This window comes from Abramis brama, assembly GCF_963993115.1.
Source record: "Abramis brama genome assembly, chromosome: 6".
Taxonomy (NCBI): Eukaryota; Metazoa; Chordata; class Actinopteri; order Cypriniformes; family Leuciscidae; genus Abramis; species Abramis brama.
The window spans coordinates 42,101,597-42,117,583 of NC_139968.1; the positions used below are offsets into that span (position 1 = coordinate 42,101,597).

The 15,987-nt window shown below is 39.1% G+C and overlaps 1 protein-coding gene across 1 annotated transcript; it reads left to right on the forward strand.

Annotated features, from left to right (window-relative positions):
* Nucleotides 1–8,836: 8,836 nt before the first annotated feature.
* Nucleotides 8,837–14,649, forward strand: LOC311084260 (uncharacterized protein). The gene is made up of 4 exons (XM_084116180.1): nt 8,837–9,133; nt 9,355–9,654; nt 11,947–12,264; nt 14,136–14,649. Exons 1-4 carry the CDS (start codon nt 8,887–8,889, stop codon nt 14,225–14,227), a joined length of 957 nt encoding a protein of 318 aa, XP_083972306.1. The 5' UTR covers nt 8,837–8,886; the 3' UTR covers nt 14,228–14,649.
* The last annotated feature ends 1,338 nt before the right edge of the window (nt 14,650–15,987 follow it).

Here is a 15,987-nt window from a genome sequence, read left to right on the forward strand (position 1 = left end):
AGGAATTGCAGGTCCGATACCCTCGGATTATGCACTACGGACGGGGCCTACGCCAAATGACTTGTATATAACCTGTCAATAAATGTACGAGTCTTTCTGGTAGAACTAGCAGCTTTTAGAGCCTCTCTGTATGCAATAGAGCTCTCTTTCCATGAAATGCGAAATACCTCTAGTTTTGTTTTCTTCTAGTTGAACTCCATTTTTCCGGCTGCTCTCTTAACCCTCTGAGGTCTGAGCTGTTTTCTGGGCCCTGGAGGTGTTCTGACATGCTCTGACATTTCTGGTTATTTCTGTTACTTGTGACATTTTCATGGCTAAAGTCTAATTACACTGTATTCAGCACAAACTCTGCTACAATAATATATCAGCAGCATGTATGTAAAAGTTTGTAGTTTTGAGATAATGACATTTATGCGTGGTTTTTGAAAATACAAAAAAAAAATCTCACTGAAATAAGGCCATGAAACCCATACTGATTATTTCTTCACAAGACTTTTGAAAATTGTATGACGTAGCCTAGAATATTTGCTGCAAAACTATGTGAAAATCACCCTGACTGCTCATTCAGATAAGACAATATATTGATTTAAAAAATTTACGACGTGTTTTGTGTGAAAAAGCCTTATGCGAGAGCTCATTAATATGTAAGCTTTTCTCACCTGAGAAAGACAAAGAACCTCCCCTAACGGCCCTATTAGGAGCTATCAGGCCCCTATCATTCTGAGCAACCTTGCACAATACTGTAAATGAGGAGATTTAAAAAATAATGGCTTTTAAATTGTTTGGATTTATTTACAACACAACATAATCCAAAGATACACAACAAATGCCAAAAAAGCACTTCAAAGACAGAGACCTTTGTGCCATTCCTAAAAACATTGTACATACCTTTCATTTCCAAGATTTTCACTTTACCATGTTCACGTACTGAGACTCATGTGAATGTTGAAGTCCTCAGTGGCATCTGGGACCTGAAAAAAAAAAAAGTGAACATACTGATATCAAGAGAAAGGCCTGCACGATTTTGGAAATAAATATTAGATTTTTCTGGTTAAAATTGCTTTTTAAAATTCCTTTTTAAAATTCACAGAATACACACACACACACACGTTTCCAACGATATATAATATAATGAACACCAGGTTTGTTGTGCCTTGTAGGCATAAGGTATATGCGCAGTGCGGATAAAATAATAATAACAATAAATAACCTATAGCAGCCTATAAATCTTCCAAAAGAAGCTAGAGAAAAATATATTGATTATCATGTTACTTCAAATGTTTCCATCCGTTATGATGATATGAAATGAGATAATAATAAAAACATGAAGCCGTTTGGTGCGTTTTGCTTTCATCCAAAATATGATACATTCAAACGCGATCGCTTGCAAAATATGATGCATTCAAACGCGATCGCTTGCAAAATATGATACATTCAAACGCGATCACTCTCAAATATAAAACATTATGGTTACCATAAACATATCTATGTTTGAGCAGATATCCACAAACACAGTAAACACATATGATACATTCAAACGCGATCGCTTGCAAAATATGATACATTCAAACGCGATCGCTTGCAAAATATGATACATTCAAACGCGATCACTCTCAAATATAAAACATTATGGTTACCATAAACATATCTATGTTTGAGCAGATATCCACAAACACAGTAAACACGGGTCTAAATATTATAATATTCCCCATATATCTAGCAACAGTTCAGCTGCAACGTGACATTTATGCAACAATAACAAACTAGGCTATGTAAGAATTTCTTACCTTATCTTTCTTGTCTTCAAATCGCGTTCTTCTTCTTCTGAGGTAGCCTAAATCCAATGTAAGCTCAGGCACGTCTTTCAAACTCGACGAAAAGTGAAGTGAAGTGTTTTGTTGTTGAGGTAACGAGCGCGTTCGCGTTCCATGTGGAGATTTGCATGTGAATATCTTTTGCGCGAGTAGGCGTGGCCAAATTAACTGTAATGAGCAAGCGTTTGAGAAGCTGGACATCTTGTTGGTTTTATACAAATTACTTAAACAGAGAATATTTGTTTTCGTTTTGAATCCGATCATTTAAAAGTACACACTTAAATGTTTATAAAGGTATATGGCTCATAAATGTGTGACAAGTATTCGCTGAGTTTTGTTTCAGTTTATAGACGTGCTCAAGAAAAAAAAGTTCACCGCGACGGAGAGGCAGAACGCACACCCTGTTTATTTTCTTTATTTTACAAAAGCACAATGTTTTGATTTGATTGTAAGTGGACACATACAAAAGGAGAAATATCACAGATTCTTTTTTTATATTTCTTTTTTCTGTATGACCATAAATGATGGAGTAATTTAAGTTTATAGTGCTACAATGTGGAGAAAATCCGGCAAAACGCGTCGGCGCGTTTGTCGACCTCAGAGGGTTAAGGGCCTGAATGTGCTTGTTGTAGCACGGCGTTGGAATATTTTCTTTACTCTTCTTTAAGCGCAAAGGAGCAACTGTGTCTAAAGTGCTGGAAAAGAGAGAGTTAAAAATTTCTATCGCAATATCTAGTTCTTTGAAGCTATCTGGGATGCTGAGATGATGAAACTGATCAGGAAGATCATTAATAAAGCAATCTTTAGTGCCAGAAGTGATAGGTCTAACATATTTGTAACACGGAGTCGACTTTGCAGCCTTGGCTAAATGAAGTTTACACAAGACTAAATAATGATCTGAGATGTCATCGCTCTGCTGCAGAATTTCAACGGCATCAACATCTATTCCATGTGATAATATTAGATCTAGAGTGTGATTACGACAATAAGTAGGTCCTGACACGTGTTGTCTAACTCCAATAGAGTTCAGAATGTCTTCAAATGCCAATCCCAATGCATCTTTTTCGTTATCTACATGTATATTAAAATCACCAACAATTAGTACTTTATCTGCAGCCAATACTAACTCTGATAGAAAATCAGCAAAATCTTTGATAAAATCTTTATGGTGCCCTGGTGGCCTGTATACAGTAGCCAGCACAAATGTTAAACGTGATTTATCATTTACACTAGATAGTGTTACATTTAGCAACAACACTTCAAAAGAATTATATTTAAAACAAGACTTCAGTAATTCTGAAGATATTATGATAAATTACAGCAACACCTCCCCCTTTGCCTTTCAGACGAGGTTCATGTTTATAACAGTAATCTTGCGGGGTGGACTCATTTAAATTGCCTGGTTTTAGCTAGGTTTCTGTCAAACACAGCATATCGAGATTATAGTCAGAAGTCATATCATTAACAATGATTGCTTTTGAAGTAAGGGATCGAATATTCAGCAACCCAAGCTTTATCATTTGTTCATCCGTATTATGTCTGTTTTTTATTTGTTGAACATCAATACAATTTTTACCCTTAAATGGGTTTAGGAGTTTTTTGTATGTCCTAATTCGGGGAACAGACGCAGTCTCAATATGATAATATCTAGGTGAAAGAAGCTCTATGTGATGGGATTTATCTGACCTTGGTGACGCGAGGCCGCTAGCAGACGGTCGGTTTAGCCAGTCTGTCTGCTTCCTGACCTGAGGCCCAGATTGTCATGTTTGAGCTCTAAGACTATGTGCCATATTACTAGAGAGAAGAGCAGCACCATCCCAGGAGGGATGAATACCATCTCTTCTCAACAGGTCAGGTGTGCCCCAAAAACTTTTCCAATTGTCTATGAATTCTATATTATTACGCGGACACCAATCAGACAGCCAGCCATTGAGTGAGGACAATCTACTAACTATCTCATCACTCCTGCGAACAGGAAGGGGGCCAGAGCAAATTACAGATATAAGTGTTGAGACAATGAGTCTCTCAGGAAAAATGCACTCGGGAGTGGACAGTTGAACAGAACGGTCAAAAATCCGAGATACTGTAAAGCATCAGGTTTGATGTTCTTAGAACCCGGACGATATAATAGTGAAAACTCAAAACGACCGAAAAAAGTGCCCACCGAGCCTGCCTGGAGTTGAGTCGTTTAACAGATCTGATATATTCAAGGCTCTTATGATCTGTCCAGAAGGTAAAAAGTACCCCCGAACCCTCTAGCAAATGGCGCCATTCCTCCAATGCTAACTTGACTGCCAGTAACTCTCTGATACCAATGTCATAATTACACTCAGTAGACGATAAACGATGAGAAAAAAACGAGCAAGGGTGCATCTTATCATCCGTGGGTGAGCGTTGGGAAAGAACTGCTCCTACCCCTACCTCTGATGCGTCGACCTCCACCACAAACTGACGTGATGGATCAGGAGCTACAAGAATGGGATCTGAAACGAAGCGGCTCTTGAGGTTGGTAAATGAAGCTTCAGCTGCACCAGACCACCTGAACGTCGTTTTGGTGGAGGTCAAGGCAGTCACAGGAGCGGCTAGTTGACTGAAATTGCGAATGAAACGCCGGTAAAAATTGGCGAACCCCAGAAACCTCTGTAGGGCCTTACGGGAATCTGAAGTTGGCCAATCCACCACAGCCTAACCTTGTCAGGATCCATGCGCACCCCCTCGGAGGAGATGATATAACCCAGAAATGGAACCGACTGTGCATGGAACGAACATTTCTCCGCCTTGACAAAAAGCCCGTTCTCTAACAGCCTCTGGAGCACTTGTCTGACGTGCTGAACGTGTTCCTGGAGAGAAGAAGAAAATATCAATATGTCATCCAGGTAAACATATATGAACTGATCTACCCTATCTCTCAGCACGTCATTCACGAGTGCCTGGAAAACTGCAGGGGAGTTAGACAGCCCGAAAGGCATGACCAAATATTCAAAGTGCCCCCTGAGGGTGTTAAAGGCAGTCTTCCATTCATCCCCCTTCCTTATGCGAACCAAATGATGAGCATTACGCAAGTCCAATTTTGTGAAGACTGAAGCTCCTTGCAACCGCTCGAAAGCTGAAGACATCAACAGCAAAGGATAGGTATTCTTTACCGTGATGTTGTTCAACCCTCGGTAGTCAATACACAGTCGCAGAGAACCATCCTTCTTCCCCACAAAAAAGAACCTTTCCCCCGCTGTAGAAGAGGAAGGGCGAATGAACCCGGATGCCAGAGAATCAGAAATGTATTTCTCCATGGCCTCCCTTTCTGGAGCAGAAAGTGAGTATAACTTGCCTTTAGGCGAAGACATACCTGGCAGTAAATCTTTAGCACAGTCATAGTGACGATTCGGAAGGAGAGAAGCAGCCCGGGACTTACTGAACACTTCCTTAAGGTCAAGATACTCACGTGGCACGTTAGATAAATCCGCGTGTTCATCCTGAAACATAGAACAAGACACAGAAGAAAATGCAGACATTAAACAAGAAGCATGACAAGATTCACTCCAGGAGAAAACAGAATTCCTGCGCCAGTTAATATGCGGGTTATGGAGTGCCAGCCAGGGATTAACAAGCACCACAGGACTAGAAGGTGTGTCAATCAACAGAAAGTTAATGCTCTCTGAATGATTAACAGAAGTGACCAGTCTTAAGGTGACGGTAGAGTGTGTGACAGAGGGTAAAAGTTGACCATTAAGTGCAACCACTGAAATGGGCTTGGAGAGCGCTACCACTGGTATCTGGAGTCTGTGTACCAGATCAGTATCCAAAAAATTACCCTCGGCTCCTGAATCTACTAGAGCCTCACAGAAATTCTGAGTCTGCAGTCTTAAACTTACTGGAAGATGAGTGGCAGAAGAAGAGGATTCAGTCCGTGCAATCCCACCCGTCAGTAACCTCTTACCTACTAATGGGTGCTGGCTTTTACTGGACACTGCAGCACAATGTGACCGGCGGTTCCACAATACAAACATAATCCCCACTCTCTCCTCCTCCATTTCTCCCGTGATGATAAACGAGACCTGCCCAGTTGCATGGGCTCAGGATCAGGAAGAAATGCTGTAGTTTCTTCAGGAGAATTAAAAGTAGGATTAAGTGCAGATGTAACGTTGGCACAGACTCACGGTGACCGACGACCTCGTCGATTTATCCACCCCGGCGAGTAATTTCAAGACATAAATCTCGTCCTTTATGTACTCAGAAAGTCAGTGTAAAAACATGTCCCATTGAACTTCAGTATTCCAGCCACACTCTGGCGCCAATCGTACGAAATTCAATAGAATAGTCTGTTACTGTACGTTCCCCCTGTCGCAGCTCTGCAAGAAGATTCGCCGCGTCCCTGCCAGAAGCAGCGCGATCAAAAACCTTTCTGAGCTAATTAGAGAAAGCTTGAAAGGACGCACAACACTCTCCTCCCAAACAGTCGTTCCCCAGCTGCCCGCTCTTCCCACTCTTCCCGCGAGTACAGTGATCACAAAGGCCACCTTGGACTCATCCGTTGGAAACGCGGAAGGTTGAAGCGAGATGTATAATGAGCATTTGTCCAAAAAGGGACGACACAACTGGGACCAGAGTAGAATGCGGGAGGAGGAAGGCGGGGTTCAGTGGAATGAATGGACTGGATCACTGGAGTCGGTGGATCTGCTGGTGTTTGTTGTTGAGAAGCAGCAACCTCAATTCTTAATTGCTGTACCTGTGTCGTCAGTTCAGAAACTTGGGTGACTAGCGTCTGTATAGCACGACCCGTGACCATAGTTTGTTCCTCCTGTTGCGGGAGACGAGCATTGATCCTGGCAAGTACATTCTGCAATTCCGCCGTGCTTGCTGGATCCATATATGGTCGGTTCGTTCTGTCAGAATGAAAGTCGTAGATCCAAATGCAAGCAAGCAGTTTATTTGCGACAGACAGAAACAGGGACAATACTCAAAACACCACGTATAGCAGGTGGGCGACCAGAATTACACAATCCCAGGGGAGTAAGAGTTACAGGAAATAAATCCAGGGCGGATGCAGACTGATGACTGGATGACTAGAATCCAAACGATCTCCAGAAGCCTGGATACACAGACGAGATCGAGGAAATAACTCCACTAGGAAACTCTGACACAGGAACTGGGTAAGAGAACACAAACAAGAGTGACGAACCGACACCAAGCAATAATCACTCCCGCAAGATATAGGCAGCTAACAACTAGCTGCAGCTGCGGGCTGATTAAGTGATCAGCTGGTTCCTAAGCAACAAACAAGCACTACACACAGACCCCACACCCACAAACATACCAACAGATACACTATGAACCGTGACACACATTACATTAACAACTTACCAAACTCTTTTAGAGATTTAGTAATGCCATCACGTGCATCGATCAAACATCTTCGATTATCTCAAACTTTAAAAAAAACTACACATTATACAAACACTGGATGAAACGAACACAGCCTATTACACCAGATTAAATGATGATCACAGTTACTCACATAGAACATTGATTAAATAGGATGATACTCAACTCGACACACACGACTAGATTCGTCTCTCATGTTATTTACTGGCAACAGTTTGCTCAAAGTTAAATGAACATTAAACATTAACAAGTCTTTGTCTTTACAGAATAAAACTATAAAATAACAACCTAATGCAAAGCATTCTGGGAACCAGAAATCTTCATCAACCTTTTTCTGTTTTTTTTCCTTCAGATTTTGGTTCCCAGAATGCTTTGCATGAGGCTGTTATTTTAGTTTTATTCTGTAAAGATAAAGACTTATTAATGTTTAATGTTCATTTAACTTTGAACAAACTGTTGCCAGTAAATAACATCAATTTAAATCTACAGTAAGTTACTGGCAAGTAGCTGCCAATAATACTGTAATTTCTACAGATTTTTTTAACAGTGTATCCAGACGGCAAAACAGCAAAAACGTCCATCTTGCAAAGGAAGGATTCGAGTGCTGTCTTCTGTTCCTGTTTTAGATAAAAAGCCAAGTCTCGTTCATTGTAGCGGCCAAAGCCGTTTCAAACAACTGGTGTTCATCCATAGCCATCTTACAATGTTTACTAATGAATTCGACATCACAGCGCTGTCGTCATCTGTTTAGCTCGCCTCTGGCCCGCCTATATCAGATGTGATTGGTGCAGCTCAGATCGAGGGGCATATTTAATGAGCATCATTACTCGACACCAGAGTAACTCGCTGAGCAGATTCAACTTGTGCTCTCGCGAGAACTCTGGATTACCAGGGTACTGCTTTTGCGTCTTTCTCTGAATCGCGCTATTAACGTCATCATCAGGCCTCGTTTTTCTTAAAGGGGAGGTACTCTCTTTCTTATAAGTTCAAATGCCACCTGGCTACAAATGTAAATTTTGAACCATTCAATTTAGTAAACCATTACAAAGTTATTTAACAGTATTAATCTTTGCAAACCATGTTTCTGTTTGTTCTTTGTGTGTTTGACAGATGAAGTGAAGTCAGTGTCAGTGAAGGAGGGAGATTCAGTCTCTCTAAACTCTGATCTTACTGAAATGAAGGATGATGATGTGATTCAGTGGAGGTTTGGAGATGAAAACACTGTAATAGCAGAAATCAATAAACGGGCCAACAGAATCACTGTATATGATGATGTTCTTGATGGGAGATTCAGAGACAGACTGAAGCTGGACAATCAAACTGGATCTCTGACCATCACAAACACCACAACTGAACATGCTGGATATTATAAACTAAAGATCAACCATGTGAGAAAGAGTTTCTTTCTCATTGTCTTTGGTGAGTTAAATATTTGTTTCACTTGTTTTTTTTTTTGTTTTTTAACTGTTTTTTTTTTAATCAGCACAAAGATACCATTAATAATTCCATTTTGCTTTTGGTGTTTAATGATGATATTCATTTCAAATTTAATTTTCAAAATATTTACTTTTATAAATCATTAACTGATCGTCTTAATCTGTGACGAACCCTGTTTGTGTGTGTGTGTGGTGATTCAGGACTGGAGGCAGTGAAGGAGGGAGATTCAGTCTCTCTAAACTGTGATCTTACTGAAATGAAGGATGATGATGTGATTCAGTGGAGGTTTGGAGATGAAAACACTTTAATAGCAGAAATCAATAAACGGGCCGACAGAATCACTGTATATGATGATGTTCTTGATGGGAGATTCAGAGACAGACTGAAGCTGGACAATCAAACTGGATCTCTGACCATCACAAACACCACAACGGAACATGATGGAGATTATTATCTACAGATCAACAGTGAGATCAGAGAGAGATTTAGGCTCATTGTCTTTGGTGAGTTAAATATTTGTTTCACTTGTTTGTTTTTTTTTAATCAGCACAAAGATACCATTAATAATTCCATTTTGCTTTTGGTGTTTAATGATGATATTCATTTCAAATTTAAATTTCAATCTATTTACTTTTATAAACCATCAAGTGACCATCTTAATCTGTGATGAACCCTGTTTCTGTTTGTTCTGTGTGTGTGTGTGTGTGTGTGTTTGGTGATTCAGTCCTGGAGTCAGTGATGGAGGGAGATTCAGTCTCTCTAAACTCTGATCTTACTGAAATGAAGGATGATGATGTGATTCAGTGGAGGTTTGGAGATGAAAACACTGTAATAGCTGAAATCAATGTAACGGCCGACAGAATCACTGTATATGATGATGTTCTTGATGGGAGATTCAGAGACAGACTGAAGCTGGACAATCAAACTGGATCTCTGACCATCACAAACACCACAACTGAACATGCTGGAGTTTATCTACTACTGACCAACAGTGAGATCAAGCTTTTCATTCTCGCTGTCATTGGTGAGTTCAAAAACGTTTACACCTTTTTTTTAATGAAAAATTTTAAATTAATTCATAGCCTACATGATTTTGTTTTTGTTATTTATATTATTTATTTTTAATGTAAATTTTAAACTATTCAATTTAGTAAACCATTATAAAGTTATTTAACAGTATTAATCTCTGACAAACCTAGTAAAGTAAAGCACCATGGTACAACAATACTACGCGTGTTCTAAAGAGAGAAACCCGTAATTTAGAGCGTAAATGGAAACAAACTAACTTAGAGGTCTTTAGAATCGCATGGAAAGGCCCTAAAAGCGGCCAGGGCTGAGCATCTCCGCAAACTAATAGAAAACAACCATAACAATCCTAAGTTCTTATTTAACACCGTGGCTAGACTAACAAATAAACAGATGTCTCCTGAACAAAATATTCCATTACAGTTTAGTAGTAATGATTTCATGAAGTTCTTCACTGAGAAAATAGAAAACATCAGAACCACAATTGTAAACATTCAATCCTCAATCGCGCCTTATAATTCAGCCTCGATTATCACCCCGCAAGAACAATTACAGTGCTTTACAACTATAGAACAAAAAGAGTTAAATAAACTTATCACTTCATCTAAAACAACAACATGTTTATTAGATCCTATACCAACTAAATTATTGAAAGAAGTGTTACCTGTAGTGGAAGAGCCTCTCCTCAATATTATTAACTCGTCTTTATCTTTAGATTATGTTCCAAAAACATTTAAACTGGCAGTTATAAAACCTCTCATTAAGAAACCACAATTAGATCCACATAATCTAGCAAATTATAGACCCATTTCAAATCTACCTTTTATGTCTAAAATACTAGAAAAAGTTGTGTCCGCTCAACTGGGCTCTTTCTTACAAGAAAATGACACCTATGAAAAGTTTCAGTCTGGGTTCAGGCCGCATCATAGCACTGAAACTGCGCTCAATAAAATCACAAATGATTTACTTTTAGCTTCTGACCAAGGTTGTATCTCAAAATTAGTTTGACTTGATCTTGGTGCTGCGTTCGATACTATAGATCATACAATACTCTTAGATCGATTACAAAATTATACTGGTGTTCAAGGACAAGCATTAAGCTGGTTTAGATCGTATTTATCTGACCGCTACCATTTTGTTTATTTAAATGGAGAAAAATCTATCATAACTCCAGTAAACTATGGAGTGCCGCAGGGATCTGTGTTAGGCCCTCTGTTATTCTCAATATATATGCTGCCACTTGGAAATATTATTAAATTAAATATTAAATAATTATTATTATTATTAGTAAAAGACCTGGGTGTTATATTAGACTGCAACCTGTCTTTTGAAAATCATATTTCATATGTTACAAGAACTGCCTTTTTCCACCTTAGAAACATTGCTAAGCTACGTAATATGCTATCTGTTTCTGATGCAGAAAAGTTAGTTCATGCATTCATGACCTCGAGACTAGATTACTGTAATGCGTTATTAGCCGGTTGTCCTGCATCCTCAATAAACAAGCTACAGTTAGTCCAAAATGCCGTCGCTAGAGTTCTAACTAGGTCAAGAAAATATGATCATATAACACCGATTTTATCATCACTACATTGGTTACCTATAAAGTTCCGTATTAATTACAAGGTACTGCTACTGACTTATAAAGCCCTAAACGGCTTAGCTCCAGTCTATTTAACGGATCTTCTATCGCCCTATAATCCATTGCGCTCTTTAAGGTCACTAAATTCGAGGCTTTTGGTCATACCTAGGATATCCAGATCCACCAAAGGAGGGAGAGCATTTTCACATTTAGCACCAAAACTCTGGAATAGTCTTCCGGATACTGTTCGTTGCTCAGACTCGCTCTCCCAGTTTAAAACTAGATTAAAGACGCATCTCTTCAGCCAGGCATTCATTTAATATTTTAATCTTACAGTTAAATCCGACCTCTAGTTTATAAACGCCAGAGGAGAACTGGCCCCCGACTGAGCCCGGGTTCTCCCAAGGTTTTTTTTTTCTCCATTAGGTCACCTGATGGAGTTTTTCGGTTCCTTGCCACTGTTGCCTTTGGCTTGCTCAGTTGGGGATATTTGGGGATATTTAATTTAATCAATCAATCAACGATACTATTGATCAGCCTTTCCAAACGTAGACGTTCCACTAGAAACAAACATTGATGTATTGTTTTAATTTATTACTGTGAAGCTGCTTTGATACAACCTATGTTGTGAAAAGCGCTATATAAATAAACTTGACTTGACTTGACTTGACAAACCCTGTTTCTGTTTGTTCTCTGTGTGTTTGACAGATGAAGTGAAGTCAGTGTCAGTGATGGAGGGAGATTCAGTCTCTCTTAACTCTGATCTTACTGAAATGAAGGATAATGATGATATTCAGTGGAGGTTTGGAAATGAAAACACTTTAATAGCTGAAATCAATAAACGGGCCGACAGAATCACTGTATATGATGATGTTCTTGATGGGAGATTCAGAGACAGACTGAAGATGGACAATCAAACTGGATCTCTGACCATCACAGACACCAGACCTGAACATGCTGGAGATTATAAACTACTGATGTTTTCAGAAAGACTGTCATCAAAAGTATTCAGAGTTTCTGTCTATGGTGAGTAGAGATCATTTGTCTTCTCCTTCAAATTTTCTTATTTACTATTTACATATAGAATTTTTTTAATCATTTTATAGTCAAGAGATCGACTACTTCAACCACTATTCGGCGCTGTCGGAAAACAATCGACTACTCGAGCGCCCATTAACCATAAATGAATTCAAAATTGCGAACATCACCAACAGACACCACACATCAGGTGTGTGGAAGTGTTTCATCAAGGATGACAAAAATATCGTAATTTGCCAACTCTGTAAGGGGCCGTTCACATATCGCGTCTAAAAACGCTCTCCCTCTTTCCACACGTGCTTGAGCTCTCATGGCGTCTGTCGTTGCTATGCAACCATGAACTGCGCTCTCCATGATGACGAGGAAGTATCAGCAAAGGATTAATAATTTCTAGCCCTTGCATTAGCTTTACTAGGCTACTAGATATATTTATGGAGATGAGAAATAAAAACCCGCCCTGTACAGCTATGATCAGCTGTTCGGCCGAGCTTTCGATGTTATTAAAGGCACAATATGTGACTTTTTTGCTTTAAAAAAAGCAAAAATCACTATATCTATGTTATATATTTTTTTAGTTGTGTACTTACATTATCCCGACTGTTTCCAACAACTTTCAAACTAGGAGAAATTTTAATTTAATTCGAAGACACGGACCGTGTCTTTATTTCCGTTTTGTCGCAGTCAATGGCGTCATATCCGCGTTGTCCCTGGTTTCCGCTCGTGCTGCCATGGCAACCAGAGCTATGAACCAGAGCCCTCTGATAGTAACCAAAGCGACAGACGTGGACCACTGTAGTTCGCAATGTCTATTTGCACGCTGTTGTTGTTTCGTTCAAACATTATGGACCATGGCAAGCAGACTTTGGATAAAAAAGGAGAACTAAAACGAGGATCAATATCAGCGCGGTGTTTTCGAGATGCCTAGAGCTCCCATAGACAGTATATAAACGAGAGCTCCACATCCGAGACTTCGACAACTCCTACATGTACTTTATTAAACAGGTGAGCACATTTACATAAAACTAATCAATGTTATATAGTTCAACAATGATAAAATGTTAGAATATGATCTGTATGTTATTCTAATGTTGATCTAGCTTACTGCTAGTCTCATACAGGCAGACTAAAACATACATTCAAACACATTCAAATGCAGTTTAGTGTGCTAGTGTAATGTTAGACCAGGTGAAACAGCGCTGCGTTACCTCACAAGTTTAATTTGTCTAATAAACTGACCTGTGAGTAGTAATTCTGCGTGTAGTTCGGTAGAATGAAATGTCCATATTCCTTTTATATCCGCGGGACTCGCGTCGCGTGTGGAGCTGATAGCTGTTTTAGCAATCCCGAACTGCTTCATATCACAGTCATGATAAAAGCATCGATGTATTCAGTCATCCATAAACATTATTAGATCGGTCGACTTGACGTTGACGACAAGATCCATAATTCTTAGCAAATGTTGCGTCATCAAACTACGCCTTTGTTATTGTAAATAGGTTAGCGACCCCTAGAGGAGAAAAAATCCCATACTGTACGTTTAAAGAAATGCAAGCTTATCAGTTGGTTTTTGTCTCATGACCTGCGGTGTGCTTGTGGCATTCTGAAAAGTTGAGATGTTTTCATTTCGCCGTGGCATAGGCGCGCCTGGAAAAACAAGGATATGAACTGGGCTAATAAACATTTATTGACAAGAACTATGTCTTTTTATTTACAGTCGCATGAAACACGAGTAGTCGAGTAACTCGAGTATTGTTTTGATAAGAAATCGACTTGCAGAAATCAGTAGTCGTGCAACCCCTAGCGCTGATATTAGTGTTTATTGACTGATCTGATCTCAGTTTGATATGTTTATTCCTCAGACTCTGAGAACAACTGTTGTGGTTCTACTGAAGCTGTGATCCGATTGGTCCTCTCTGCTCTGGTGGGCGTGGCTACTGTCATTGTGTTTTAAGAGCTGAACGAGATCAAGCACATATTCACACATCAGGTACATGATTGATGATGTAATTTCTCACAGACTGATTTTGCATATATTAATGTATGTCAGATAGATGTATGCCTTAATATGTTCATCTTTTCAGGAAGTATTGAAATCTAAAGCAAAATGCTGAAATTTAAAGGTTCTTCAAGTGTGTTTTCTGTTTTAGTTTTTTTTTTTGTTGTTGTCATAATTAATACTGAATATTTGAGATTGATTATTTTGGGATTTTTTAAAAAAATAAGTCTTTATTCTCTGTCGGATGTGAATGAAAGTGAATGAAAAAAAAAAAGTGAATAGAGAGACACAGATCTCACTTTACTACTGCCGTGTATTTGCTGTGTGTTTTTTCTTGCCTTTATCAATAAAGTTTCTCACTCTGAGGTTCAAGAGTCTCCCCATGTTTTATTAATTTATTATGTCGAGCGCCTCCTGGAGGAATACAGACTTTATATATAGTTTAAAGATTTCAGAAGTGTGGAACATATAAAGCTTTACATTATTAAAATATTATTTAAAACTAAATGTTTACATTATTAGCTCATTAATTTCTTTTCTGTCCTTCTATCCAGAATGATAAACAAACAACTTCCCCCAACTTCTCCTTTATCCTGAGAAAATACTGATTTGGGATACATTATAATATACTTTGAGATCACAGTGAAATACATAAACACAACATATCGATGCTCCATTTCCTCCAACAGGGAACAAATAAAGTCTTTAAATCTCTAGTGTGATTTATCTCTGTGGTCTCGTCTGAGGAGCAACACCTCCATCTAGTGGCTCACCCTGAACTCACATGTTATCAGGAGTTATTTACTCAGTCTCTGTAATGAGATCCAGTGATTGTGTCTGTTACCCAAGAAAGCCACTAGATGGCGCTGTGTTCAGTATTATGTGACGAATACTGTGAAACGAGTAATGAAGAATAAAACCACACGTTGAAGTGTTCAGAGAAAATAACCAGACATGTTGAAACTGCATTGAGAAATATTTTATTCAAATCACTGAACAAAACATGATACCAGGAGTGAACTCAAACTAAAAACAGCTCACTGGATATTTTCTCTTTTTCTGACCATTCTCTGTGAACCCTAGAGATGGTTGTGTGTGAAAATCCCAGTAAATCAGCAGTTTCTGAAATACTCAGACCAGTCCGTCTGGCACCAACAATCATGGCTGTGTCTGAAATCGCCCCCTATACCCTTAAATATGGCACTATTTGACAGGAAGGTGTACATTTTAGGACATCCTCAGATCTCAATAATATGTTTGACGAAAAGGCATTTGGCGCAGCGTCCTCAGAAGAAAGCATAGAAGTTTTGAAGTTAGCTAAATAACACATTGCAACTATAGCTAGCTTGTATGTTGGCAAACTACAGTGAAGTTAAAGAAATCTTTTGAGCTGGACTGTGTTTTTATAAGCACAACGCTGCATTGTGTTCAGAGGTTACCAGTGAAACAGCTTTATTTCTGCTGATCCATAAGCGCCATCTACTGTCAGAGAGTCCATTACATTTCCATTCGGCCCGTCGCTGTTTTTCTGCAGACCAATGTGAAAAATGTCATGTTCTCTTCTGTATAGAACTGAACCAGTGTAACATTTAGTTAAAACTGTGAGAATAAAATATTTCCGGTACAGCTTGCCGGTCCGGTACGAAGCGGCTATCTGATTGGTTGACCCATCTGTCCATCATCAAAATGCCGGGTGACGACACAACGCGGCTTCT

Excerpts from the sequence above, each read along its gene's own strand:
- LOC311084260 (XM_084116180.1), top strand. The coding sequence starts at position 8,887 with ATGAAGGATGATGATGTGATTCAGTGGAGGTTTGGAGATGAAAACACT. Across the intron at positions 9,655-11,946 it reads TTTCATTCTCGCTGTCATTG|ATGAAGTGAAGTCAGTGTCA; the intron begins GTGAGTTCAAAA and ends TGTGTTTGACAG. Across the intron at positions 12,265-14,135 it reads ATTCAGAGTTTCTGTCTATG|ACTCTGAGAACAACTGTTGT; the intron begins GTGAGTAGAGAT and ends TTTATTCCTCAG.